At 39.3% G+C, this 26,891-nt stretch overlaps 1 protein-coding gene across 19 annotated transcripts in view; it reads right to left on the reverse strand.

Annotated features, from left to right (window-relative positions):
• Positions 1–26,891, reverse strand: part of TRIP12 (thyroid hormone receptor interactor 12) — a 139,467-nt gene that overhangs the window by 99,346 nt on the left and 13,230 nt on the right. For 18 of the 19 annotated variants that reach the window (XM_086719851.1, XM_086719848.1, XM_086719864.1 and 15 more), the window contains one exon: positions 838–984. In XM_086719851.1, the coding sequence (XP_086575977.1) occupies positions 838–935 (98 nt within the window). In that variant the 5' untranslated portion in view covers positions 936–984. Of the gene's footprint in view, positions 1–837; positions 985–25,371; positions 25,394–26,891 lie in introns of those variants that run through there. The other variant, XM_086719852.1, reaches the window with a different exon arrangement.

Here is a 26,891-nt window from a genome sequence, read left to right on the forward strand (position 1 = left end):
TCACGCGCTGTCTCTGTCTCAAAAATAAATAAACGTTAAAAAAAAAATTAAAAAAAAAAAAGTTTTTTATAATTTGCTAGACAATATACACACGGTAGTGTCTCCAAATGTTGTGTCAGATAATCGTATCAGAACCTTGCCATGATTTATTGCAAGCTAAACATGGATTGGAGAGGAAGGCTTTGCAAGTGAGGTTCTGAGTATTTTATACATACAATGACAGTCCCTGGCTAAGTCAGACAAGGAATTTTCCATTCCACAGAATGCATCTGATTCTTCACACTACCCCCCTAGGCAAGTACTCTAACTGAAAAACCTGCGAAACACCATACCACTGAGAAAACGAGAATGGAGAGGCCCACAAAGTCAGACTGCCTCAGCAGCCTGTCGGTACCCACACGCTGGCAAAAAATAAGATGGGGAAAAGACTCAAAAGCTAGTTATGAGAACTCAAGGTCTTAAAACAAACGAAGCTTCCTTTCAATAAAGTAAATAAAGACCTGCATAAAGAAAAGGCACCACAAACGATCGAAAGACACGCTGTAGCATGTTTAAGAGAGTGAGGAGAAAGGGCAAGCACATACCATATGCTAACGACCCTTGAATCAGATTTCTGATAATGTCAGTGACTGACAACTGTTTTTTGAGCCTAGCGCATTTGGAAAATGATGAAAGAACTGCTTTGAATTCCAGTTTTGTTTGTGTTACTTGGCTCAAAAAATTAGGAAAAAATTACCCATTTGCAGTGAACCATTTAATTTTCTGTCCTCAAAATGAGGTTTTTAAAAAGTATTTTTTTTTCAGCACTTACTTTTCAAATTACCATCCAATACATACCTTCCTCCTATTGAGTCGTCTTGTGGTTGGGCCCCGGCAGTGTTCCTCTGTGAACGTCGCAGTGACCCCCCTGGATTGTTATTAGGCCGGTTGGACATTGGCACCTCTCTCTTGAAGGGACATACCCTTTCTAGACACTACCATTCACTGAAAAGAAAAATGAGAAAAAATTATCAGCTATATGTGGTACACCACAGAAACCAGATAAGGGGCAACAAAGATGAAGGGGAAATTTCAGGTCAGCAATTTATACGGCCAAACTGATGCTATATTGTCTTATCTGAAATCTGATTAATGTCATATAAGATGTCAAGAATATACCAAATTCAACGCATGTGGTCCAGAGCCCAGCACATAAAATTAACATAGATTTCTCATGGAACACCCAGGAAATTCTCAATTCAAAGAAAACAGGGCACAAGCAGAAATTTGTCTTTGCTTCTCCATTTCTTATAGTGTGTAGGAAAGGGCACTACACCCAGCATCAGAACACTCTGGCTCAAGTCCTGTGACAGAACAGGTATTAAAGGGGTCTGTCTGCCTTTGTACAAATCAGAGCCTCCAGCCTCCAACTCCTCAGCCACAGAATAAACAACATGTCATGCCTACTTCACAGTATTGCTGTGAATAACAAATGACATCATAAATGCAAAGGAAACTGTAACACTATGGAGAAATGAGGAGAAAGGGGCTGAAGTCCAGTGAACTAAGAAATGGTCCCAGATATCCTGGATTTCAACATTAGCTGTGCTGGCTGTGACCTTGGACAAGACACTTAATCTCTCGATTTCTTTTTACCTCTTCTGTGAAATCAGTATATCACCTATCCCACAGAGTTGTTAGCAATACGATATTGAGAACATAATTCACAAATATAACAATTTAACTCGAAACACAGTTCTTAATCCATGTGAACTTTCCATTAGAAATTTATTATGTAGAAAAAATGCTGATACCCAAAGAAAATCAAGTTAACTGATAAACAGGCCCTTATCACCATCATAGAAAGAACCACAATTTGTGTAAATCAAATCTTCACAATTTTTCTTAAGCCTCCAGTCAAACTCCAACTAGAGTTCTTTCATTCTGTTTACTGGGGAGGGAAAAGAACACATGTGACATCACAGGACACAGTGCCAAAGACAATGCAAATTACTCACGACTAAATCTATTACTGGATTTTGTTTTAAGAGCTTCCATGCTCTAGAACAAGAAGTGGGTTCTCTTTGGAGTTACATATTGACCCAATTCAGCAGCAGAAAAAGATGGTTTCTGTCACATATGCCCACATCATCATCAATATACTAAATAAATTCTGGTCAGAAAGTTCAAATTACTCATGTACTAACTGTCAATTTTGGAAAGAAAAAACAGGGAACAGTGCAAAACACTGAGAGAAAGACTGAATTTACATGTATCAATGTGGAAAGATCTCCCCCAAGGTATGTTAGAGGGTAAACACTATAAAACTCCTGGCTGTGTGTATGCGGGTTTAAAAGACTGCATATGTATCCTTATCTATTGTCTACACATTGCAAACTTAATACTGCTTGCCTTTCAGAAAGAGGACCTGGGGTCTGAGGTCTGAGATGAAAAGAGTCACTGTTGTTATCTACCATAATAAACCATAATAACAATAAACCACAATAAGCCATGAGGTAGGTCACTCTAGCAGAGTAGTTAGAAATGCACGGCTCTCGGCTCTCGAGTCAAACTGCCTCTGGCTGAGTTTGAGTCCTGACTCTACGAGCAACAAGTTGTGTGGCCTTGTGCATACACTTCTCTGCTTCAGTCTACCAAACGGGGATAAAGAACTTACCTCATAGAGCAGTTGGGAGGACTAAGTGACAAATCCACGCAAACCACTTACCACGGTGCCTACGCTATTCCGAAGGCTCAGTACATATTAACTATTACTCTTATTACTATAGATGCTTATCGCAAATAAATAGGACCCTTGTGGCCAAATAATGCATTGGGGGAAACTTCATAAAAACCACTATCAAGGTGAGTCTCACATTTCTAGAGATAGAGTTTCAAAGTGAATTTTGCTATAAACACAATCAATAGTGCTTTTAAGTAAGGATTAATTACACAATAACCTGAGAAGTTTTGTCAAAATATGAACGCCCAGCTTCTGCCCTCAGAGATTCTGATACTGTGGGGACAAGGACCGGAAACATTTTAAAAGACCTCTCCTGGCAGTACCGCACCCGCGAACAACCACACCCTATTCAGGAATTAAGCAAAAGCCATTCTATCTCAAGATTCGCCCAAGAAGCTTTACTAATTCAAACATCACAGTGCCATTTCACTTGGACCCTCAACAGCATGGAAACAAGAGAAGAGCAAGCTACTGCTGCCTTCACTTTGAAAAGCAAAGAAGACTGTTAGTGACCAAGACTGGTAGGTCTCACTAGCCTACCTCCCGCTCCGAAATGCACACTGTAGGTCACGGGATGTTAAGTCATTCAAAGGGATGGAAGCGACACTGGTCATTCGGACCCACAGTTACCGAAGGCACCTTAACAACACTCCCGACTTCTTCCGAGTTTGTCCACCAGTACCGGTGACCGTTACCATTACCAGCCCATGGCCTGTTCACAGATAACTCTTGCTAAAGACAGAAAGGGTGGTGGCAAATAAGAAGACAGTTATCTACCCAAGTGCTAACTGTTTTTGAAGGAAAGCTGCCAGGCTCTGTTCAACTCTGGAGTACGAAACCCCAAAAAGTAAATCTATGATTAACATAAAATATATACAGGACCTCCCCCTCTGCCAGATTACCAATAAATCCAAAGCTGGAAGGGACCATCCAGGGTGACCAACTTCAACCCTTTACCAATCCAAAAAAGTTCAAGCCATCTGTTGAGGATCCAGTCCTCTGAATCTGGCACTGAGATATCCCTTCCGGAGATCACCACTACCTCACCTTCAGCCAAACTGAACTCCTCTGGCTCCAGGTAAGAGCCCAAACATTTTCACCATACAGTGATTTTTTTCCTTCTTGTTATACTCTTATGCCTACTGCATTTTATTAACTAAATTTTAAAACACACACATGTGAGTTACACCAATATAGAAACTGTATCATAGCTACAATTTGTGTTTTAAGAACCTGCAATGAGTATGAACTCAAAAGATTCCATCTTAAAGCTGAAACTGTAAGTTTTAAGTCCAACCTGTTAATAACCCTATCAAGTCCCGAAACATCCTACTCTTCTAACATACTACCTTCATTTCTGTGAAAATAATCACATAAAACCTCTGATATTAAATCCTAAAATATTCAAATAAAATAGATGGCATATAGGACTCTGACCTCAACGGGAAAAGCATAAAAACACTAATGGGTATGTTCACGACTATAAAACTCACGATGACTTTGTTCCCAGCTAAGTGGCCAACAAACTTACTCATTGTTCAGGTTAAACAGCATTTGAATTTTATGTGAAAAGTACTTAGCTCTTCAGGCAAATAGAACTCTTTCAGGAAATCCAGAACGGCATATTAATCTATACTTAAAAATGCACTCTTAAAATTTTAAAAGAAGGATATTCTTTCAAGGAAATTTCAACTGTAGTCATTCTGGAAACTGATTTCCCTCTAATTCTGCTAATTGAAAATCACAGAAAAGAGATTAAGACGCGGGGGGGGGGGGGGGGGGGGGGGAGGAGATTAAAAAAAAAAGATTCAGGAGCACCTGGGTGGCACAGTTGGTTAAGCATCTCTTGAATTGCAGCTCAGGTCATGATCTCACAGTTCATGGGATCGAGCCCCACACCTGGCTCTGTGGTGACAGCACTGAGCTTGCTTGGGATTCTCTCCCTCTCTCTGCCCCTCCCCCGCTCTCTCTCTCCTCTCTCAAAATAAATAAACTTTAACAGAGAAAATAAAATGAAATAAACCAACCACTCACTTAATGTAAAACTCAGAACACCAAGAGAAATGGATTACAAAAATTAACTTCAGGATGTAGTAGTTCTTCCTAATCAAATGGCCAAGTATGAAAGGAAAATACGAAAAGGAATACCACAGAGGTCCGTTAGTACTTATGCAGAATTTTTATCACATGAAGGACATCTGACAGACTGGAAAACCAATCTCCAACTTAGTAACCCAGAACAGTGAGCTAGCTAATTCATAAGTGTCATCACTACCTATTACCTATTTAAGAGGCAACACTGAAACTAAAAAAAGCTGCATTATTTCACAGTAAAGATGGTAACATTTTAAAAAGCTACAATGTATGTCCCACACACAATGTCTGCAGAAAAGTTTTCCGCGTCCAGAACTGACACTGAAAGTGAATCTTATTTATCTGCTGTCTCCCCCGCACCCCATTTCTTAGGCACTCTATTTAGACGTGGGCCTGCAAAGGGCACTTGGTTTGGCTTCAGATTCTGAAACTAGAGTTTAATAACACCAGTGATAAACACAACTGCGTTAACACTTTACTCCTCTGTTTATTCTATTAAGCAAAATTTAAATGTGCCAATGAGCCTTATAAACCATTTTATTATTCCTACTTTCCAAATAAGGAAAGGGAAGTGTTACAAAATTAAGTAGCCTCTGTGTGTACGGAGTAAAGGCATATGGACTTTCAGACTGCAGGTAACGGCATCCAGAACCGCAGATGTGAACAACTGCATATACTAGATTAAAACAAAAAGTCCAGACTTAGGAGCAGGTATGGGAAGTTAAACATCCCAGTGGCAGTATTAAACTCCACAATAAAATGGAATAGAAGTCACCCTTGTTTACGAAAACAAAAAGCCATTTTTGCAGAAGAATGTCAAGGACTTCAAACAACACTATCTTTAATGAATAACCTTTCAGCTTCCCGAAGAGCAAGGGGTTGAGAGGTACGAGAGAGACAAAACAATCCCTGCTCACAAGGAGCAGAAATGAGGAAGAAGAGCCACTGAGTACAGGGAAAAGGGCCAAGTGACTTGAGAACTGGGTCAGCTAAGTGTCTTGATTCAATGTAGGGGCATCAAACCCAATCCAGTGTTATGATGGAATACTGAATGTTGTACAACACACAAAGTAATTTCAAATTATATATTTTAACACTAGAAAATAATATTTAGTGGAAAATACAGGTTTTAAAGGGAAAACTAAAATAAAAACAATTACGGGTAATGTTTATTCCGTGCTTACCATATACAAGGCTAAATGCTTTTTCATTTAATTTTCACAACAACCTTACCAAAAATAGGTACTGGAAATTCACTTCCTTCAAAGAAACTGTGGCACACGCTAAGTTAAAATAACCCTACCACCACAAAGCTAACAAGAAACTAGGTCAGCACCAAACACAGATTTGACCTCAAGTCCATGCTCTTTGTGACTATGTTATATGGCTGAACAAATAAAAATAATTATACATTTACCTTTTTTAAAGAGTCAAAACATTAGAGAACCATGACCTTTCCAAGCTTGGAAGATATCCAGAAGATTCTAATCCTTTCACAGTTCTTTGAGAAAATCATTGTTAACTGCCCAATCCTTAAATGAATTATCAGAAATTATACTAAATGATATAAGAGGCAATATCAAAGGTAATATTGTAAACAGAGAAGAAAAGGTGACTTAATTTTGCCCTTACTCCATTGAGAAGGCTCAGCTTAAAGAGGGCCAAGAAGGATGGCACACAGGAATGAACAAATCACAATGGAGGAGTACTGAGTAAGTCGTCAGTGCTCAAACACGGGATCTGGGAAGAACTTGGACCTGGAAACAAATCTGATCTGTATCATGAAGGGCCTAAAAACTCAAAATTACTAGTTTAAGACCTACAGATAAGGAGGCAGATCAACTATTCAGCTACCAAACAGATCTAAGGATAGATAAATGAGGGTCTGATAACGATGGAAGGTGAAATGATGAAGAGATGGCAGTCAAAGGTTGAAAGGATAAAATCTAGGCAATCAAAAAAGAGAATATGGGTCTGTGGTTATCCAACTTCAGCATGCATATGAATAGAAACACTAATCTGAAATGCCTTTCAGGTTCCTTGCTGTGGTAACAAGGGTTGAAAAGTTATCTAAAAAGTAAAGAAAGCAAATCCTTTCAGTATCAAATGAAACATTAGCAGGCTCACTTAGGAATTAATTTTCCAGAGAAGACTAGCATCAACTTTGCTATATACTATTATTTAGGGGTTCTGACAATGAATTCACAGGTTGACTTGCAGATCTGTGTCTAGTGGAAATACCACAGGAACTTCTACAACAGCTGATAAGATAACCCCAAAGAGTGCAGCCTGTTGCCCTGTAGGACACCAGTAAACTTATTCTAAAATCCTTTATCAAATTTCCTTTAAATACCCAGTTCCCCAGATGCTTTTAAACCAGCTTTCCCTAACAGGTTCCCCTTCATTAATTAGTGAGCTGAATAAAATCTTTACTACGTGTTCATTCTATAGTTTTAAGTTCTGCTTTTAACTTCAGAAAACCATAAGAAATGGTAGTAACATTACCCAAGGAAACCAATGGGGCAAAAAAAAAAAGTCTAATGTCAAACATGTCCAGTTTGAGTTATTATGTAGGATACTTAGTTGAAGAGTTCTAGCATAAAGATGGAAATAAAGATCTGGAATTATGTAGTTAAGGGTAATGTGTAGATGATAAAAATGATCAATGTGTAGAAGGTGAAACCAAGATAATCAAGGAGACTTCACTTCCTCAATGAAAAGTATGCAACAGGCCCAGGATGAAACCTTAGGAAACACCGAAATCTAAGGAAAACAGAAAAGGAAGAATTCAGATGAGGAGAATCAAAGTATGGGGGATAAATATTGAAAATATGAAACAAAAACAAAAAGTATGGGGAAAATATCAGGAAGGTGGTATTGCAGACACTAAGTGGAATAAGATAGGCAGAAAGAACAGACACACAAGATGGAACAGTGTCCATCAGATTTGGATACTGGTGAGAGTTGTTTCTAGAAATGGAGGGGAGGAGACGTTATGGCTAAGTTAAATGGACAGTAAATACTAAATGCTAGCCTATAAAGAGGACAGAGAAGAGACAGCCAACCAAGTAAGGGCGGCAGGTTTGACCAAGGCCACATGGTGTGATCTTCATTTCTAAAAAAAATGTCTTGAACATGTTTATGTCATAAGGAAAAAAATTACTGAAAGGGCTGGAAACGGCGTATAGTTTACTAACAATATCCTACAGGAGGAAAACAGAATTAAGAGCATAAGCCTCAGATAAGAAAGGTACATCAATCTCCAAGGCAAGAGAAGATAAATGGAAGCAAGGAGGTACATGCCTAGCTTGACTGAATCTGTGACTAACAGGTATGAGAAAAATAAGAGAGAATGGAGATTTCAAAGAGTTTACCTAAAGTAAAACAGAGGAAGGAGCTATGGGAAAGGATGACTGCCCAGCAGGCGCTAAGAACGTACATGAGAGTAGAAACCATAAACTTATGTTCAATCCATACCTGATGGAATTATCTCATTTACGCAAGAGGATATCCTCATCCAAAGAGTCAACTGCTCAAGAGCCTACATCTATTTAGGGATATACAGACCTGACAGCAGAATCCAGCTCTCCAGAACGCCAGTGGAAAATATACTTTACACATGCTATTCTACTCCAAAAAATTAACCACTTTTTGCTTATTGATCTGTGGACAGCTAATCCATTTACAGAGGGGCAAATAGAATACACCTGACCCACCACGGTCTGAACTCTGAATAACTTCTATACTATACTTTCATTTACAAAGTGCAAATTAAAAACTAAAATGCCTACAACAAACCCTCGATCTTTTAAGTATCACCCAACACCTACCAACTAAATTCAACACTGGGCACAGGAAGGGATGCCAACACCCCCATTTTACAATTGTAATATGCCTTAAGAATCTACCTTACGTGCCATCTGGCAAGAGTTCATGAGATTAATTTTGGCATTATTCTTACAAAGTATATTATTCAACAAGACTTGAGATTCACAATGGACTCTGTCAATACATTAATTAGTATATAAGAGACTCCAATATTTCTTGGGTCTAAGCACACTTGATTCAAAAGATTTTTGGACGTAACCCAGACACAACAGTTATCTCCCAGAAAGGAGACAGCGTGGTGAAAGCTCTTCATTTCCCTTCCTGAAATCAAGCAAAATGAATAAAAGCTTAAAAATTCATAAAAAAAATCCCACGTATAATGAAGCCAGAGAAAAGTGGACTATACCCTAAATCATAGAAGACAATTCAACAGATACAATAAAATCTATACCAAAAACAGGAAAGAGGTAAAGACCATGGAGTTTTTAAAGAAGAAAAACGTAAGAATACCTCAAGGGTTTCCATCAATGATCCTTTCCTGGAAAAAACAGAATTGCAGAGCAAGGGCAACAAAAGATCAAAGTGCCTTCTCCTTAGGGGCCAATTTCACCAGCTGCGGAACAGGAGGGAGGTGTACCTACTAAAAAGGAGGCAGGCTCGCCATTTGTGTTCAACAGCACCCTGATTAATCAGGACAAAAAACAGCCTAGAACTGGAGAGAGAAGCAGGAAAGGGAAACAGCAACTCCAAAATTAAGATCAGCTGGGGAAACAATCACCAACCCACCACGCAAAAGGTAGCACATGGGCTTTGCACTGAGATGATCTGTTCTGCTCAAAAGGAGAATGACCAAAAGCAAAACTGAAAATGAACTGCAGGGCAGAAGAAGAAATCTGAATTGGGCAAACAACTGAAGGAGACAAAAAAGGAGGACATGGGTAATAAAAGAAACAGAAGAAAAAACACTATTGTACAATGTTAAAAACAGGTTATAAAACAGAAAGACAACCTTAAGATTTTTAAAAAGGAAAATGCTCTATGCACTACAAATGGAACTACTCTCAAGATTTTGTTAAGCAAAAAAGCAGGTACAGAATGCTGGGCACAGAACATATCTACATATATATTATACATGTAAATAATAACTGGCTTAAATATTACTAATAAAGAATACGTTAAAAAAAAAACTTTAAATCATCTACCTTGTTAGAACAGGACCCTTTGATGCCTTTCACATTCTGAACCATGTACCTATTTCCCTATTCAAAAAATTCTTCACACAATTACATATGTTGTAATTTTAACACTTAGTGGGTAAGAATAACCAAGAAAAAAAAAATTAAAATACTAGCCATGTTGAGATTATTTTCTCATTTTCATTTCTTTTAGTCATGTGGCCTCATTACTAAAAACTGCAGAAAAATTCAAAACGTGATTTTCAAAGGTTTCCACACCCCAGATACATTATTTAAAAAAAAAAAAAAGTAATCTGTAATTCAAATCCTGTTTCCAAGTAAATGGAGTTCTTACTGCCTAAAACACAGACCACAAGGAATGACATGCTGAATCAGCCAGAGATCGTGTATCCATCACTGCACCAAAAATCTATTTTGTGGAATACTATACTATGATCAGCCAATTTATCACAAAGAGATACAATGCAGTCCAGCTACTTCTAAAATGCAGAGCACCTCATTCCTTAATATAAATCCTGTCTTAGCTCCTATCACTTCTATAATCCTTCAAAACACTAACTACATTTAATAGAGCATTTCTTTCTTGTTGTTAAGGCCTCAAGATTATAGACTAGAGTCAGCAAGTTTCGGCCCATGTGCCCAAGATGGCTCACAGACTCAGTTTTAACAGGTCTCAATCCTGCGGGCTACCATAATTAGCCAGTCGGTGGTGGGGGTAGAAAGTCAGCTTATCACCAGCATTTTTAGTACATCCTCTTAAAGATGTTCTTTTCTACCTACCCAGGAATGAAGAGACAAAAAAAGGGAAAGGTTATGGACCAGCTAGCCTCTAAAATCTGATTCCGCTCTCAATTTTGTAACACTCTAGCCTAACATTTTAGCTTTTCTTAAATGGGGTATATTGTGTAAATTCTTCCTCATAAAGACCTAGTAACACCACAATCAGACACAGTGATTATCAAAAGGAAAGAACTACTGAAGGAAGGAGGGAAGAATAATCAGTAAAATGCCTCTCTCCACCAGGGATAGAAGGGATAGGAAGATGCCCGCTGGGTAAGAATCACAGTCATTGAAAGTAAAACGCGAAGTATCCTGTAGTTTACAGCAAGGTGCTCCCCATGGATAAAAACAATTTTGTTTGGTAAATGACCTTTAGAATACATGTAATAAGGCAATTTCAGAATATTTTCTTCAACACATGTATGTTCTCATCACTGCTGCGAACTCCACCATAATAATAAAACCAGAGAGGTTAATTTATTTAAGACTGCTTGTATTAAAAAGTTTACCTAGCCTGCCTGGCAACAACAAAAAATATTTCAACACTGTGATAATCATGGATTGGTACCAACTTTTTGCAACAATAATATGTAACCTGTAATCAACAGTGTTAGATCCTGAAGATTTTCAGGAACAAATACTACTAAGTTTGTGGTTAGGCTCAGGGAAAACAAAACTAAAAAATTTAACTCAAAAGTTGGGGAAACAAGATACAGACTGTAAGTTTAATATAAAGCAGAAAAATGCACAGTGCCAAATTTTTGTTTAAAATTATCTATGTCACAGGAGAAAAATTAATTAATTTAAAAAATTCTGTATGTTATAGGAATTGTATGTAAATTTGAAAATAGTCTCAGACAGTATTTTTCAAAGGTTAAAAAAAGCCTCACATTTAGAATGTCATAAACTCGGGGCGCCTGGGTGGCTCAGTCCGTTGGGCGTCTGACTCCGGCTCAGGTCATGATCTCGCGGTCCGTGGGTTCGAGCCCCGCGTCGGGCTCTGTGCTGACAGTTCAGAGCCTGGAGCCTGTTTTAGATTCTGTGTCTCCCTCTCTCTCTCTGACCCTCTCTCCCATTCATGCTCTCTCTCTGTCTCAAAAATAAATAAATCTTAAAAAAAAAAAAAAAAAGAATGTCATAAACTCTACAGACCAGTGCTCCACATTTCTACAAACAGTAGCATTTTTACAAAACATAAGTAGGTGCTGGAGGGCCTGGGTGGCTCAGTCAGTTTAAGTGTCTGACTTTGGCTCAGGTCATGATCTCACGGTTCTTGAGTTCAAACCCCGCGTGGGGCTCTGTGCTGACAGCTCAGAGCCTGGAACATGCTTCGGATTCTGTGTCTCCCTCCTCTCTGTCCCTCACGATCGCACTCTGTCTCGCTCTCTCTCAAAAATAAACGAACATTAAAAAATTAAAAATAAACAGGTGCTAAGGACTGCCTCCATAATGAGCCAGAACATGTAACAAACCTATAACCAAAAAAAAATATTAAAGCTGTTGTTTCCTGGGCGCCTGGGTGGCTCAGTCGGTTAAGCATCCAACTCTTCATCTTGGCTCAGATCATAACCTCACGGTTCATGCAATCAAGCCCGGCATCAGGCTCTGCACTCAGAGCACACAGCCTGCGTGGGATTCTCTCTCCCGCACTCTGCCCCTGCTCATGCTTGCTCTCTGCTCTCTCTCAAAATAATAAACTTAAAAAAAAAAAAAGCTGTTGTTCCCAAATCTAAGTTTTTTTTTAAATACAGGTTCCTGGGCCCTATCAGAATGGGGGTAAAGGGAAATCAAAGCTGATTTTTTTTTTAAAGACCCTTACATTATTCCAATTCAGCTAGGTCTGAGAACTGACACAGGTTACATACACCATTCTCTTGCTATCATTACACCTCACCTAATCCTCCACAATCTTTACATGACTCTTCTACATCCCATAGCTAAAACCTGCACTCATCTTCTTAGAATCCAGCATTCCACTTCTAGGAATCTTCAGGGAATCTAAAGAAAGACTTGCACAAGTATGCAAGAATATATGTGATCAAGATGCTAGCTGCAGTATGTCACAGAGGAAAAACTGGAGAGAATCCAAATGTTTTCAGGAGGGGAATGGTGAAATAGCCACACTGCTGCAAGTCTACGGCAGGCCCAGAAGTCCTAAAAACAAAGAGGTAAACATAAATGCTGCACTCAGACGAAGGGCAGAACTCAGTAAATTCCCTCAACAAGTATTTTCAAGCTTTCACAGGCAGTGGCATAACCTTTGCCTGGATGGAGCTCATGCTCAGTTGGGAAGACGAAGTAACCCAGCTATCTGCACATTGTGCTAACTGCCAGGAAAGATGGAATAGGAGAAAAATCGGACAAAGTAGAGAGTAAGGGGGGAAGGAAGGGGGGAGGGGGAAGGAAGGGGGGAGGGGGAAGGAAGGGGGGAGGGGGAAGGAAGGGGGGAGGGGGAAGGAAGGGGGAAGGGGGAAGGAAGGGGGAAGGGGGAAGGAAAGGTTGACTCATCAGGTATTACTTCTCTGAAGAGATATGTTAAGCTGAGACCTGAGGATAAGAACAAAACAGGGAAAAATTCCATGTATTTGTCTGCACATATGTAGGGGGAAAAGTCCATAAAAAGATACCTTAAATGTCAACAGCAGAGCAGAGAGGGAAGCTTATAAAGGGCATCTATTTCTTTAATTAGTTCGAATCATGGCTCCAGCATAAACCATGTTACCTTGGAGAAATTTCTTACCTACCAAAGCCTTAGTTTTCTCACCTATAAAATGAGGATACCTGTATCTCATTAAGTTATTAAAATTAACTGAAAATTGGGGCGCCTGGGTGGCTCAGTCAGCTGAGTGTCTAACTTCAGCTCAGGTCACGATCTCGTGGTTGGTGGGTACAAGCCCCGCATTGGGCTCTGTGCTGCCAGCTCAGAACCCGGACCCTGCTTCAAATTCTGTGTCTCCCTCTCTCTCTGCCCCTCCCCCACTCGCATTCTTTCTCTCTCAAAAATAAACATTGAAAAAAAATTTTTAATGGGAAAAATGACCAGAGTTATTACAAAAAAAATATTAACTGAAAGTAAAACACAGAAAATACAGTAAGCAAACCGCGGGGGGGGGGGGGGGGGGGGCGGGGAGGGGCGCCGTGGAGAAGAGAGAACATGTACGAACTAAGTTTTAAGAGATACATCAACAAAATGCAGTACGGAAATTTTAAACACTGGATGGATATTTACAGATCTTAAAGAACTATGTTTTATTATACAACCATGGTATTAAGCTTATGTCTTTAAAAAGAGCTCTCATCTTTCAGAGAAGCAGACTGAAACATTTACAGATCAAATAACAACTAAAAAAATTTGCTTCAAAGTAACTGAGGCGGGGTTAAGAGTATGGTGATGGAGTGGCCAGGAGCTAATGGTGTCAGAGCTGGGTTGTGGGTCCACAGAGCTTCAAGAGACAGTTCTATTTCTGTATGTTTGAAACCCTCCATAACAACAGTCTCTTAGAGAAAGAGTGAGCACTCAAATATATGTTACTATCATCTCTGGAGGGGAAAGGAAGACTGTTGCTTTTGTTTCCAGAGTCATCACCACTTGCTTTTTAAAAAAAAAATGTCCATTGAGAGTTCTCTATCAGAAATGAGAAAAATTGAGCTTCTGGATATAGAACAAATCATCCTTGACCTAAATGTGTCAACCTACATTTCATTAATTCATCCTTTAAATCCCTGTTGCCCGACTCCCAACTCTAACAGTGTAAGATTATCAAAGAAAACATGCCTCTCAGAGGTGAAGATACAAAAGAAAACAAACCCTGTCCCCCATCCGTGCGGGAAGTGGCCACAGTGACCGGACATCTTCCCACAGTCCTGTTTTCATAGTTCCTGAGTGGAGAAGTACTCCCTCCTCATACATCATATGAAGCTGAGTACGAGTCTTCTGATACTATGAGATCCAACTGCCTCACAGTAAACTCCAGAGGATGCAGAATCAATTCCACACTCTGCCCAACTATCTGCAGCAGAGCTCAACGGCGATCACATGACTCCATTCTAGCACAACACCTCCACCTTAGGCATTCCGCCCTTCAGCATCCTGCTAAATCACAAGTACTGACTAACGGGCGCCTTAAGCAGTAACATGTAAATAACATGTAAACACGGAATATGATGAAATAAAGTGAAACAACCCTGGGGTGGACCAATAAGGTATATTAACAAAAGCCCTTCTTCTAAACGGAGCACTGGATCTGTTGTTACATACATACGAGTGGACACAGCCAGCAATAATTGAGCTACAAAGAGTCTTTGGCACACTACAGTCGATACAGACAGGCGGTTCTCCTGCTTTCTAGCCTAAAACAAAAATTTCTTAGCTGAATAAAAGGATTAAATCAAAAAATTAAAAGCCACTTTCAAATCAATAGTTATCATCCTTAACATGGCACAAATGTAAATTGAACAGAATTCGTACAACAGGCATAAATCCAATTCCCTTTCTGAACTCATTTTAATCTTTTTCACTTCTCTCTCACTACTTTCTCCCCAACAGTTTGTTATGAAAATTTTCAAAATACAAAAATTTGAAAGAACTGTTTAATAAACACCCATAATTCCATCACCTAGCTTTTTACAAGTAGTGGTGTGTTAATCTCCTTTATCACATATGTATCCCTATCTATTCACCTATACATCCCTGTCTGGCCAAATGTCCATCCTATTTCTGATGCATTTCAAAGTTAAGTTGCAGACATCATTATACTTTGTGTATATCATTAAGTAACATGAAAATTTTGTTTCAAGTTTTGTTACATTTACAAACAGTGAAATGCACAAATCTTAAGCATAAAATTTAATGAATTTTGTCAAATGCATACACCTAATCCTAAATGTGTTAACTAAACCCTTATCAAATAGAATACCACTCAAGAAAGTTTCTGTGCTCCCACCCATTCAATCCTGCACTTTTCCCAACTCTCAAAGTGCCGTTCTAATTTTTCTCAGAGATTAGTTTTGCCTATTTTCCAATTTCATGTAAATTTAACCACAGAATGTGTGCACAAAGCTTCCTTGACTCTGTATATCCTGAGATTCATTCACGTGGCTGAGTGTTATCAGTTTTTATTGCTAAGTAGTATTCCACTGTATGATTATTATATCACATTTTGTTTATCCATTCTTCTGTTAGCAAACACATGAACTGTTTCTAAGTTTGGGCCATTATGAATAAAGCTGCTACAAACATTCTTCTGGAAGTCTTTTCATAGATATATGCTTTCATTTTTCTTAAGTAAATACTAAGAGCAAAATATCTAGATCATCGTGAAGATTATGATTAACTTTTTTTTTTAACATTTTTAAATGTTTGTTTACTTTTGAGAGAGAGTGTGCACACATGCATGTGAGCGGGGGAGGGGCAGAGAGAGAGGAAGACACAGAATCCGAAATATGCTCCAGGCTCTGAGTGGTCAGCCCAGAGCCTGATGCAAGGCTTGAACCCACAGACTGTGAGATCATGACCTGGGCTGAGTCAGATGCTTAACTGACTGAGCCACCCAGGCACCCTAACAATTATAATTAACTTTTAAAAGAACCACAAAACCTTTCCGAAAGCAGCTATGCTATTTTACAGTCCTATCGATAAGTATACAATTTCAAGTTGCTCCATAACCTTGTCAACACATGGTGTTAGTCTTTTAAAATTTAACCATTCTGATGGAGGTATAGTGGTATCTCACTGATCTAATTTAGATTTCCTTAACGATGAATGATGTTGATCACTTGTTTGAAGCTTTTCCCCACTTTACTCTCCAAACCCAAATTACTCAAGAACCTAATCTTATTTCAAATTTTGGTCATCATCAATTTATTAAAAACAACCCACTATGAGCTACACCTTGAGGATTAAGATGACCAGATATATCCCTAATCCTCATTCCACTCAATTGCTAAATCAGGGGAGCCTGGGTGGCTCAGTCGGATGAACGTCCAACTGTGGCTCAGGTCATGATCTCGCGGTCTGTGAGTTTGAGCCACGTGTCAGGCTCTGTGCTGACAGCTCACAGCCTGGAGCCTGCTTCGGATTCTGGGTCTCCCTCTCCCTCTGCCCCTCCCCCACTCATGCTGTCAAAAATAAATAAACATTAAAAAATTTTTTTTTTTAAATTGCTAAATCAACTTGCTAAGCAGTGAGGACAGGAAGAGTCCCTGATGGAGAGAAAAGAGAAAGTAAAAAACCAAATCTGAAAGCTACACATGCCTTGCCAAGATTTCCTGTCATATTCTGAAATTTCAATAATCTGAATAATCCAAGAAACTTCAAACCGGAGTATTCCAAATCTTGCCAATTTTTCAGTACAGGGTGGCTCAATATTTAGCCTGCCTAACACTGATTTAGGGATCTCATTAGAATGCAGGTTCTTATTAAAATATAAGTACAGGCCTGGTGTGATGCATTTCTAACAAGTTCCCTTGCCAGGCGAAGGGCTACATTTTTGGTAGCAAAGTTTTTGTGCACTTAAATACCTGCCAGAAGCCAAAGCACATCTTCTCTGGATAAAGGCTCCTTTATTCCAGGTTCAGGAAACCTCTACAAATAAACCACATGGTGAACACCACACAGAGTAAACATAAGTAAACAAGGCACCATGAACAAGAACTTGCAAAAACAAACAACAGAAACAATCACATAGATTTCAGATATTAGAATTATCAGGCAAATCTTAAAATTCTATGTTCAAATATCTAAGAGACAAAATTGAAAAAGCCAAAGGTGGGGCAGGGCGCGCCTGGGTGGCTCAGTGGGTTAAGCGTCCAAGTTCAGCTCAGCTCATGATCTCATGGTTCATGGGTTCCAACCCCACGTCGGTATCTGTGCTGACAGCTCAGAGCCTGGAGCCTGCTTCGGATTCTATGTGTCTCTCTCTCTCTCTCTCTCTCTCTCTCTCTCTCTGCACCCCCCGCCCTGCTCATGCTCTCTCTCTCAAAAATAAAATAAAATAAACATTAAAAAAAATTTAATAAAAAAAAGCCAAAGGTATCAAGGAAACTATTAAAAGGACAAGTATGAAAGAAAACCAAAATGAACTTCTAATATGTGTATAAAAATAAAGAACAATAGACAGATCTGGCAACAAACATTAAGACCAAAATTACAGAGAATTCAACACAGAAGCCAACAGATTAAAAACGAAGATATACTGAGGATAAAGTAAGACGTTCCAACATAACATTTACAATCGCAGAAGTACAAGAATGAAGGCATTGTAGAGGCATATCTAAACATTCAATGGCTTGGAATCTTCTAGCACTGGTGCTCTCTACCAACGCTTAAACTCAAGAAGCCCAAATGATCTTAAACGGGATACATAAAAAGACATTTACCTAGATATGTCATAAGGAAATGACAAAGTATCAAAGATAGAGAAAATCTATCTAAGGAAAGGAGAGAAATTATTTTTTACAGACTCTCAGCTGACCTCGACAGCAATGATGGAAGCCAGAAGACAGTGGAATTATTTTCTTCAGCACACTAAAGATACGTGCCAACTGAGAATTCTATACCATAGTATTATCTTTTAAGAATTAAGCTTTTGTCAGATTAAAAACTGAGTTTTTCCACCAGCAATAAAATGACCCCAGATACAGTACTGCAAAAATAAAGGTGACAGATAAATGTAAATGAACATACACTATCTAGTAAGGTTTTAAAAACTGATTAAAGGGGTGCCTGGGTGAGTCAGTTGGCTGAGCGTCCAACTTTGGCTCAGGTCATGATCTCATGGCTGGTGAGTTTGAACGCCGTGTTGGGCTCCATGCTGACAGCTCGGAGCCCAGAGCCTGCTTCGGATTCTGTGTCTCCCTCTCTCTGCCCCTCTCCCACTTGCTGTCTCTCTCAAAAATAAATAAAAACATCAAAATAAACAAATAAAAACATTAAAGCATGGGGCACCTGGGTAGCGCAGTCAATTGAGCATCTGACTTCAGCTAGGTCACGATCTCATGGTTCATATGTTTGAGCCCCCACATGGGTTCGTCAGCGCAGAGCCCGAATCAGATCCTCTGTCCCCCACCCCCGCCCCGGCCCTGCCCCTCCCCAGCTTGTGCTCGCTCACTCAAAAATAAACATTAAAAAAAAAATCTTGCCTTAAATTTCTCAATGTTTCTGCGTATTACAGAAGAGATCTGAAGAGCTCCATGGCATTTTGCAAATTGAAATACGACATTAAATACAAGGGGGTACGCATACTAGACAACCACGTTTCATCTGTTTCTCTCTATGCAATGTATTCCCACAGATTCCTACAGAAGCTGCCACATACTACATGATAAGCCCCTATATCCCACAACACCCATAAGTTAACTAGGGCTCAGGAGACTGTAAATGACCTATGCTGGACTACTCAAGAGTCCTTCCCCAAGATTCTCTGGGTACCTAGACTGTTAAGGGTAAAGCCTGGCATTATAATGGCTATGTTTAACACAGCCTCATTAGGAAGCAGTCTTGAGAGAAAGGGACAAAGCAGACACACACGGGGTAGAGACAACAGGTAAGACTATCTGAACTGTTGGTTTCAGTTTGTTGTTCCTGAGGCCCAGCTTCCTGATTCCATCCTTAAAAGATTTCATGAGACACAGATGGGTAGTTAGTCGATCTCAAGTAACCAACAGCTCCAGGTGACCCAGTGTTCAATTAATGCTTAGAGTTTTGGGTTTTTTTTTTAAGTCCTACTTTACTTTTCAGGCCTCCAAATCGAGATGTTCTTTTAATCCCAACTCATTCATGGAGATTCAGTGTTTCCTCCAATAACAAAGACAAAACTACTAAGTTTTTGTATATTGTTGTTCTATATGAATACTTTGTATACGTCTAACACATGACTTTCTTTAATCCTAGCAATTCCAGAACTATAGCAAGATTACTCATATCTAACAGAAGAGATTCAAAGGAAATCCAACTATGCTCAAGGATCTAAAACTGAAACCAGATTAGAACTCCAGTCTTCTCTCAGACGAATTTACTTACACAATGCCTTTTTTAAAAGTATATGCATCGGGGAACCTGGGTGGCTCAGTCGGTTGAGCATCCGACTTCGGCTCAGATCATGATCTCGCGGTTTGTGAGTTCGAGCCCCCCATCGGGCTCTGTGCTGACAGCTCGGAGCCTTCAGCCTGCTTCAGATTCTGTCTCTCCTCCTCTCTCTGCCCCTCCCCTAGTCTGTCTCTCAATAATAAATAAACGTTAAAAAAATTTATTTTTTAAATTAAAAAAAGTATGCATCAAACCTAGTTTGTAACTTTCCATTTGTAATACACTACATATAACCCTTAGTGAAAAAAATTCAAAATTAAGTGGTAACACATACAGTAACACTAAAATAACATACCACTCTAAAAACCGTACTAAATAGCATTGCTGAATATGCTAAAATCAATATCAAGGAATCAAAATTCAGTATCTTCTTTCCCCATCCTTTATTACAATTTAAGGGAGAAAAATATTAAGATGAAATACAACTAATACAAGTACCCACTTGCAGTAGGAGTAAGAGAAAGAGAACCAAACGAAACCAGAACCAAACTTCCATGCGTAGTCATTTCTCACACAAACACACAAAAAAAACAAGGAAAAAAAACAAAACAAAACTAGGAAGAAAGGTAGAAAGAGAAGGTAATACCAAAACATAAAACAGGACAATTAAGTTTCTCCTGGAAAAAAAGAATCACAAAACCAGTAAGAATAAACCAAGTGACTAAAGGGTTAAGAAAGATTTCATTTTGTGCTGTGCTGAGACAGCAGCTAGCCCTGGCCCTTTTTTAAAGTAAGGTGAGGGAGGGGCACCTGGTGGCTTAGTCGGTTAAGTGTCCAACTTCGGCTCAGGTCACGATCTTGCGGTTTAGTGAATCCGAGTCCCAGGTTGGGCTCTGTGCTGACAGCGCAGAGCCTGGAGCCTGCTTCGGATTCTGTTCTCCCTCTCTCTCTCTCTCTCTCTGCCCCTCCCCTGCTGTGTTGTCTCTTTCTCTACCTCAAAAACGAGTAAACATTCAAAAGTAATAATAATAAATAAATAAATAAATAAATAAATAAAAACAGAGAAGATGAGCAGATAGTGATGATGCTATTAGAAGCTTGGGTAACATGCATGTAAGACCTAAAGAAGTCTGGGAAGCTCAGACCAATGAAAAACCAAACCGTAAAGTACCTAGAATGAAAACTAATAGACTACTACTGGAAGAACTATTACAAAAGAACAACCCAAGCCTTCCTTAGGGGAGGCAATACACCTCCCAGGGATGCAAGCAGGAAAACTCTTATGGATAAGAAGGTATTTGCGGGGCAGCCGGGGGGCTCGCTCAGTCGTTAGGTGTCTGCCTCTCAGTTTCACCTCAGGTCATGGTCTCACAATTCATGAGTCTGTGCCCTACAGAGCCCGGGCAGTACGACACCTGCTTGGGATTCTCTCTCTCCCCACACCCCGCTTGCGCTCTCTCTCAAAATAAATAAACTAAAAAAAAAAAACAAACCCAAGTATTTGTCCAGAAGAGAGAGGGACTGGAAGGCAAGGAGGGCATTTCAGACAGAGAAACAGCTTCAGAAGGACTTAGATAGAAGTCCTTAGAAGAACATAGATGAATGAATGAATGAATGAATGAATGAATGAATGAATGAATGAATGAATGAACGAACGAACAGAAAATAGCCGGCTAGGGTCTAAGAGGAGAGTCTGAAAACACTTTAACAAGAGAAATGACAAAAGACACTCCAAAGACAGAAATCATACCTAAACACTTCCAACTAAACCGCATTCCAGATACAGTAATGTAGAGTGTTAACAGGTGTGTTTTAAAACAAAACATTCTGTATCAAATTCTAAATAAGAAAAGGGATATTAGTCTGTAGAAGCCAATCAAAAATACAATTTTTATCGGTTAGTTGGACTTCTACCTTGGAAAAGCAGAAAGAACTCCTAAGTTGCTCCCTACCATGGAGAACTAGCCCTCCGAATTTGGTTCTGAAGTACATGTGGCATCTTCCAAGAACAGTTTCCTATCCTGCCTTGTTCAGGTGACACTGTTACAGCCAACAAAGAAGCAGAGTTTCTAGTTAATAGGATGTTTAACTTCAACTAATAATAACTTCAAATAGAAAAATTATCATACGGGATGAACCCTCCTTGGAGGACAAATCCAAGTAACGGGGGGTTCCCATGTGTAGTCCCACATTACACAATGGGCAAGACTGGTCTTACCTGGTATGATTTTAAGTAACAGAAAGCACATTATCTCCAAATTGTCAATTCTAAAACTAAAACTAAAATGTACAGAATCCAGTGAGTACAGGGTCTATTTTGGAGCGATGAAAGTGTTCTGAAAGTAGACAGTGGTGATGGTTGCACAACTCTGAATATATTAAAAATGCTGTAGACTTTAAATGGGTGAATTGTATGGCATATGAATTACATTATCTGGATAAAGCAGTTTTAAAAATTCTGTTCTGCTTTGAAAGTGGTTCCTCCTTCCGAAGTATTGCATAAAAAGGAAAACTCCAAAGCTGTTGCTTTGGGATCTTCATATATGTCAACAAAAAAAATGTAACATGCCAGACTCTTCCCAATAGGTATTGAAAGGTACTGCAAACCAAATGACATTTAAAGACAAATAATCATCGTTTGTTAAGAATGAAAAGACTCCTATATATAATGGAATCTATTTTTTAACGCATTTACTAAATCTGACTGATAATCCAATTTCTTCACTACTTATACATCTTCCTATTCTCTAATAAATGATGCCTTCTTCCTTCATAGTCCTTACACTGCTTAGGAAGTCAATAGCTTTTTCCTGTTTCCCAACATTGCTATTAAATATAAAAATAAAATGAAAACCAGAGGTACTTACATAGGAACTAACAACTATATTTCATAGTATCTCACACTTGATCAATTTAAGCATTATTAACGTTTTCTAAAGCAAACAAAACAATTAAACCCAACTTATCTGTTCCAAATGAAGTTCTTCTAGGACTCACAAGTCCAGTGATCCAAAAGAAGTACTAGTTTACCTTGTAACAAAACTTTAACAAACCCTAAAGACTGAGAGGCAGATATTCAAGACAAATATGCAGACTCATAAAAATGCATTCAATCAACAGAATTTTGCAGCCCAACTGTGCAAAAGGCATTAATGTGTCTTTTAAGTCAGAAATATTACTTTAAAGGGGGACCTGGGTGGCTCAGCTGGTTAAGCAGTCCGACTCTTGACTTCAGCTCAGGTCATGATCTCAGAGTTTGTGGGATCAAGCCCCACATTGGGCTCTGTGCTAACAACATAGAGCCTGCTTGGGATTCTCTCTCTCCCTCTTTCTCTGCCTTTATTACATGCGTGCGCTCTAATAAACTTAAATAAAAAATAAATTTTAAAAAATAAAATAGATAAAAAGGGAAAGAAAGGGGTGCCTGGGTGGCTCAGTTGTTGCAACTCTTGACCTCAGGGTTGTGAGTTCAAGCTCTGAGTTGGGCTTGGCGCTGGGCATGAAGCCTACTTAAAAAAATAATATAAAATAATAATATAAAAATAAAAACAAGGGAAAGAAATAAATAAAAGGAAAGGAAGATTGCCCTGAAGTTTAAAAAAAAAAAAACTGTAAAGATGGCAAGCATACTATTAACTCCAGGGAGGTTTAGATTAATGTCCTTAGACTACAGTTCTTTACTGAATAATTTTCTTTTTATTCCTCTTATACAAATTAAGAAAAACTATCTCTGTTCCTGGCTTACAAACTATTTGAAATACACCCACAGATCTGAAAGTGCAAGGCAGGGAACCACATGAACGCAAGTCATTTTACACCCCTGTCCACCAGGAGAATCATCTCATGTGTGTGAAGCATTTTGTAGCAGGGCCTTTACCTACATTTCTCACATTCGAGCCTTTACATCAGTCACACCTGTTTCTTTGAGAGAAGGGAAAAGGGAGGAGGAGGGGGATACCAAGGCCCACACTCACTGTACGGTATAGGGGAGTCCACAGGTTTTACTCAGCTGCTCAATTCTTGATTACCCTACTTCCTAGTTCCTAGGCCTTAGGCACTAGGAGAAAGGGAAAAATAGACAGTCTCTCCCTTAGGGAACTTACATTCCACTGGGGAGGCAGAAACAGTAACACTGGATAGCGCAGGAAGAAAATTAAAACAACTGGAAAGAATAAAGGAGGGGGGACTACAGGCAGGAGAAGGCAGAAGATAACATTCCCTACCCTAATTCCATGTACCCCACTCTCTTCCCTGCTAAAAGAATCCTGCCTTATAGGGGGGTACAAATCCATTCACCTCTGAGGAAGTAGGCTACTCCCCTGGCCCTAAAGGATGAGTCATGATTGGGCCAAAGCCAGTATTTTTTCTCAAACTGCATGATTAGAGCCTTGAAATCAATTAAGACCAGGGGTTCATAATCAGGGGTTCATGAACTTGGATTAAAGAATATAATTTCACTAACCTCTAACTGAAACTTAACATTTCCCTCCATCCATCATGAATAGGCAACAAACCACAGCATTATTGGCAGTACCTTTGGCCTTGCACCAAGAGAAATCACAGGTATTATCCTATCACATTACAATTGTTGCACATACCTCAAGATATCATTTACACTCATCACTACTCTGAACAGCTGCTAGATCATGTTATTGAAAGTGAAAATAAAGAAACATATTACTGCATTACAACATACTAGTTTAGCAGTTTAAGAGATAGATTCAACATTCTGATATATTAGAGTTTTTGTCTTATGCAATTATTTCAGGATTTAAAAATACTTATTTGAGGAGTGTACTGCTTAAGACTGCTACAGGGGTCCACACCACAAAAAAAGGTTAAGAATTCTCAGACTTAAAAGATCATAATCAGAGGTTTTAAATGAAATAGAAAATAGAAAATAGCGTGCCTAATGCTTAAGTACTGTTTGTGAAATTTCAGTTGCATACACATATCTACACATACACTGGAAATGCAAAGTAGGGCATTTCTTATCATGGATTGCAGATCCAAAGAATTCAAAATCAGTGGTTTAAACCTATCTTCATACACCAATACCATTACTCATATTTGTTTTTGACAGAGGTATACCCTAGCTCTTCCCCAATAAGAGGTATGGTAACATATGCTGGGCTTCCTCTAGGAATACTTTTGCTTTCTGGATTTTAAATAAAAGGCCCCAGGAGGTAGCCAGCTGGATCATAGAACATGCAGCTCTTGATCTTGGGGTTATGAGTTCAAGTCCCACACTGGGCATCGAGCTTCCTTTTAAAAAAAAAAAAAAAAAAGGTGGCACCTGGGTGGCTCAGTCAGTTGAGTGTCTGACTTTGGCTCAGGTCATGATCTCGCAGTCCGTGAGTTCAAGCCCCGCATCAGGCTCTGTGCTGACAGCTCAGAGCCTGGAGCCTGCTTCAGATTCTGTGTCTCCCTCTCTCTCTGACCCTCCCCCATTCATGCTCTGTCTCTCCCTGTCTCAAAAATAAACAAACATTAAAAAATAAAATAAATAAATAAATAGGCCCACATCTCCTTCCTGCCTCAAATGTGATGAACATAATGACTTCAAGCCATGACGCAGCTATGCAGTGTCCAGGAGAACCACTTGTTAACAGTGGCAGAGCAGAAACAGAGTTTGATCCTTGCTGGAACCACTGCATACCTGAACCACGTCATAGGAGGAAAAATAAACCTCGAACTGTTTAAGGTCCAGTCAAGTTTTCTATTACCTGCAGGTGAAACTTCCTATCAAAGGGATTATTATGTATTATGGATAGGGTGGCCAAGTAAGGCCTCTTCAAGGGGTAACTTCTGAGCCAAGACCTCAGACATGAGGAGACAGATGCAGAAGATCTAGAAGAGCATTCCAGGCGGCACAAAGGGCCACTAAAAGGTGAAAGAAAAGCTAAGGTCAGAGAGGTTGGCGAGAGGCAGAACAGAAAGGAGTCCTATGGAGCATTCTAACTCTCCCACCAAATGCTACCACGTGCACACACACCTCTCTCTCTCTCTCTCTCTCTCTCTCTCTCACACACACACACCTGTCTCATATACATGCACACCTCTCACACACAAGAATGTTTTCCAAGTTAATACAAATGGATAAATACCCCTCATTCTAAAACTTAGTACAAAGCGGTTCCTTAAAGTATTAACAACAGTTTTTTAAAAATCTGCCAAAACAATTAGACAAGTAAATATAAAGTAAACAATAAAGAATAACAAAATAGAGAAATGTTCATCATATAACACCATGGGGAAAAACATAACATGGACCCCTTTTTACTAAAACAAAAGCTAGAGGGGCGCCTGGGTGGCTCAGTCGGTTAAGCGTCTGACTTTGGCTCAGGTCATGATCTCGCGATTCGTGAGTTCGAGCCCCGCATCAGGCCCTGTGCTGACAGCTCAGAGCCTGGAGCCCGTTTCCGATTCTGTGTCTCCCTCTCTCTCTGCCCCTCCCCCGTTCATGCTCTGTCTCTCTCTGTCCCAAAAATAAATAAACGTTGAAAAAAAAAATAAAATAAACATTAAAAAAAATGTTTTAATAAATCCAAGAAGAGGTGTTTTGTGGGTTTTTTGGGTTTTTTAATGTTTAAGTCCTCTCACCTAAGACTCTTCAAGCACGCAGGCACAGACAGAAGGAATCATTAATAAGGAATAGCAGGCAAAAGCAGAGAAGGCATTTAGAAAAAAAAAAAAAAGATTATATGTTGAAAGTTAAGGGCAAAAGATTTTGTACAATAGGTCTTCAGGGCACACAATAGGCCCTTACTTGTTGCAGAATAAGGCTCTCACTTATCGTACCCTTTTCAGAAACCAGTTTAAAGTATCTTTTTTAAAAGGTCTTATTGATCCCCTCCACTAAAAAGTGCTGAGAATACATCTTTAAAATGAGCTACCAGAATTATCACCTTCTTAAAGCCACGCAATGCAAGCCTTCACTCAGAACTTACTTAATGCACAATTCTAGGAAGTGATTTTGCAACTCAACACATATTAAGAGCCAGGGGAAGTAGGGGGAACACACAGAGTACCGCAACATATACAAGACCACCAGCCAGCAAGGGAGGGGCAAGGCGCACTCACTGTACGAAGCAAGTAATTCCTTAAAAAGCAGGCTATTTAGGAGGGTCCGACTGCCAATAGTAATGTTCAGTAATGATAGCCTAGAGTCAGGAACAAAACCCATTCGCAACATTCTGAAAAGTCAACAAGTGTATTAATGACTGGTAAAGAGCCACATAAAAAA

This window comes from Puma concolor, chromosome C1 (genome assembly GCF_028749965.1).
Source record: "Puma concolor isolate L17-30 chromosome C1, mPumCon1.1.hap2, whole genome shotgun sequence".
Lineage (NCBI taxonomy): Eukaryota > Metazoa > Chordata > Mammalia > Carnivora > Felidae > Puma > Puma concolor.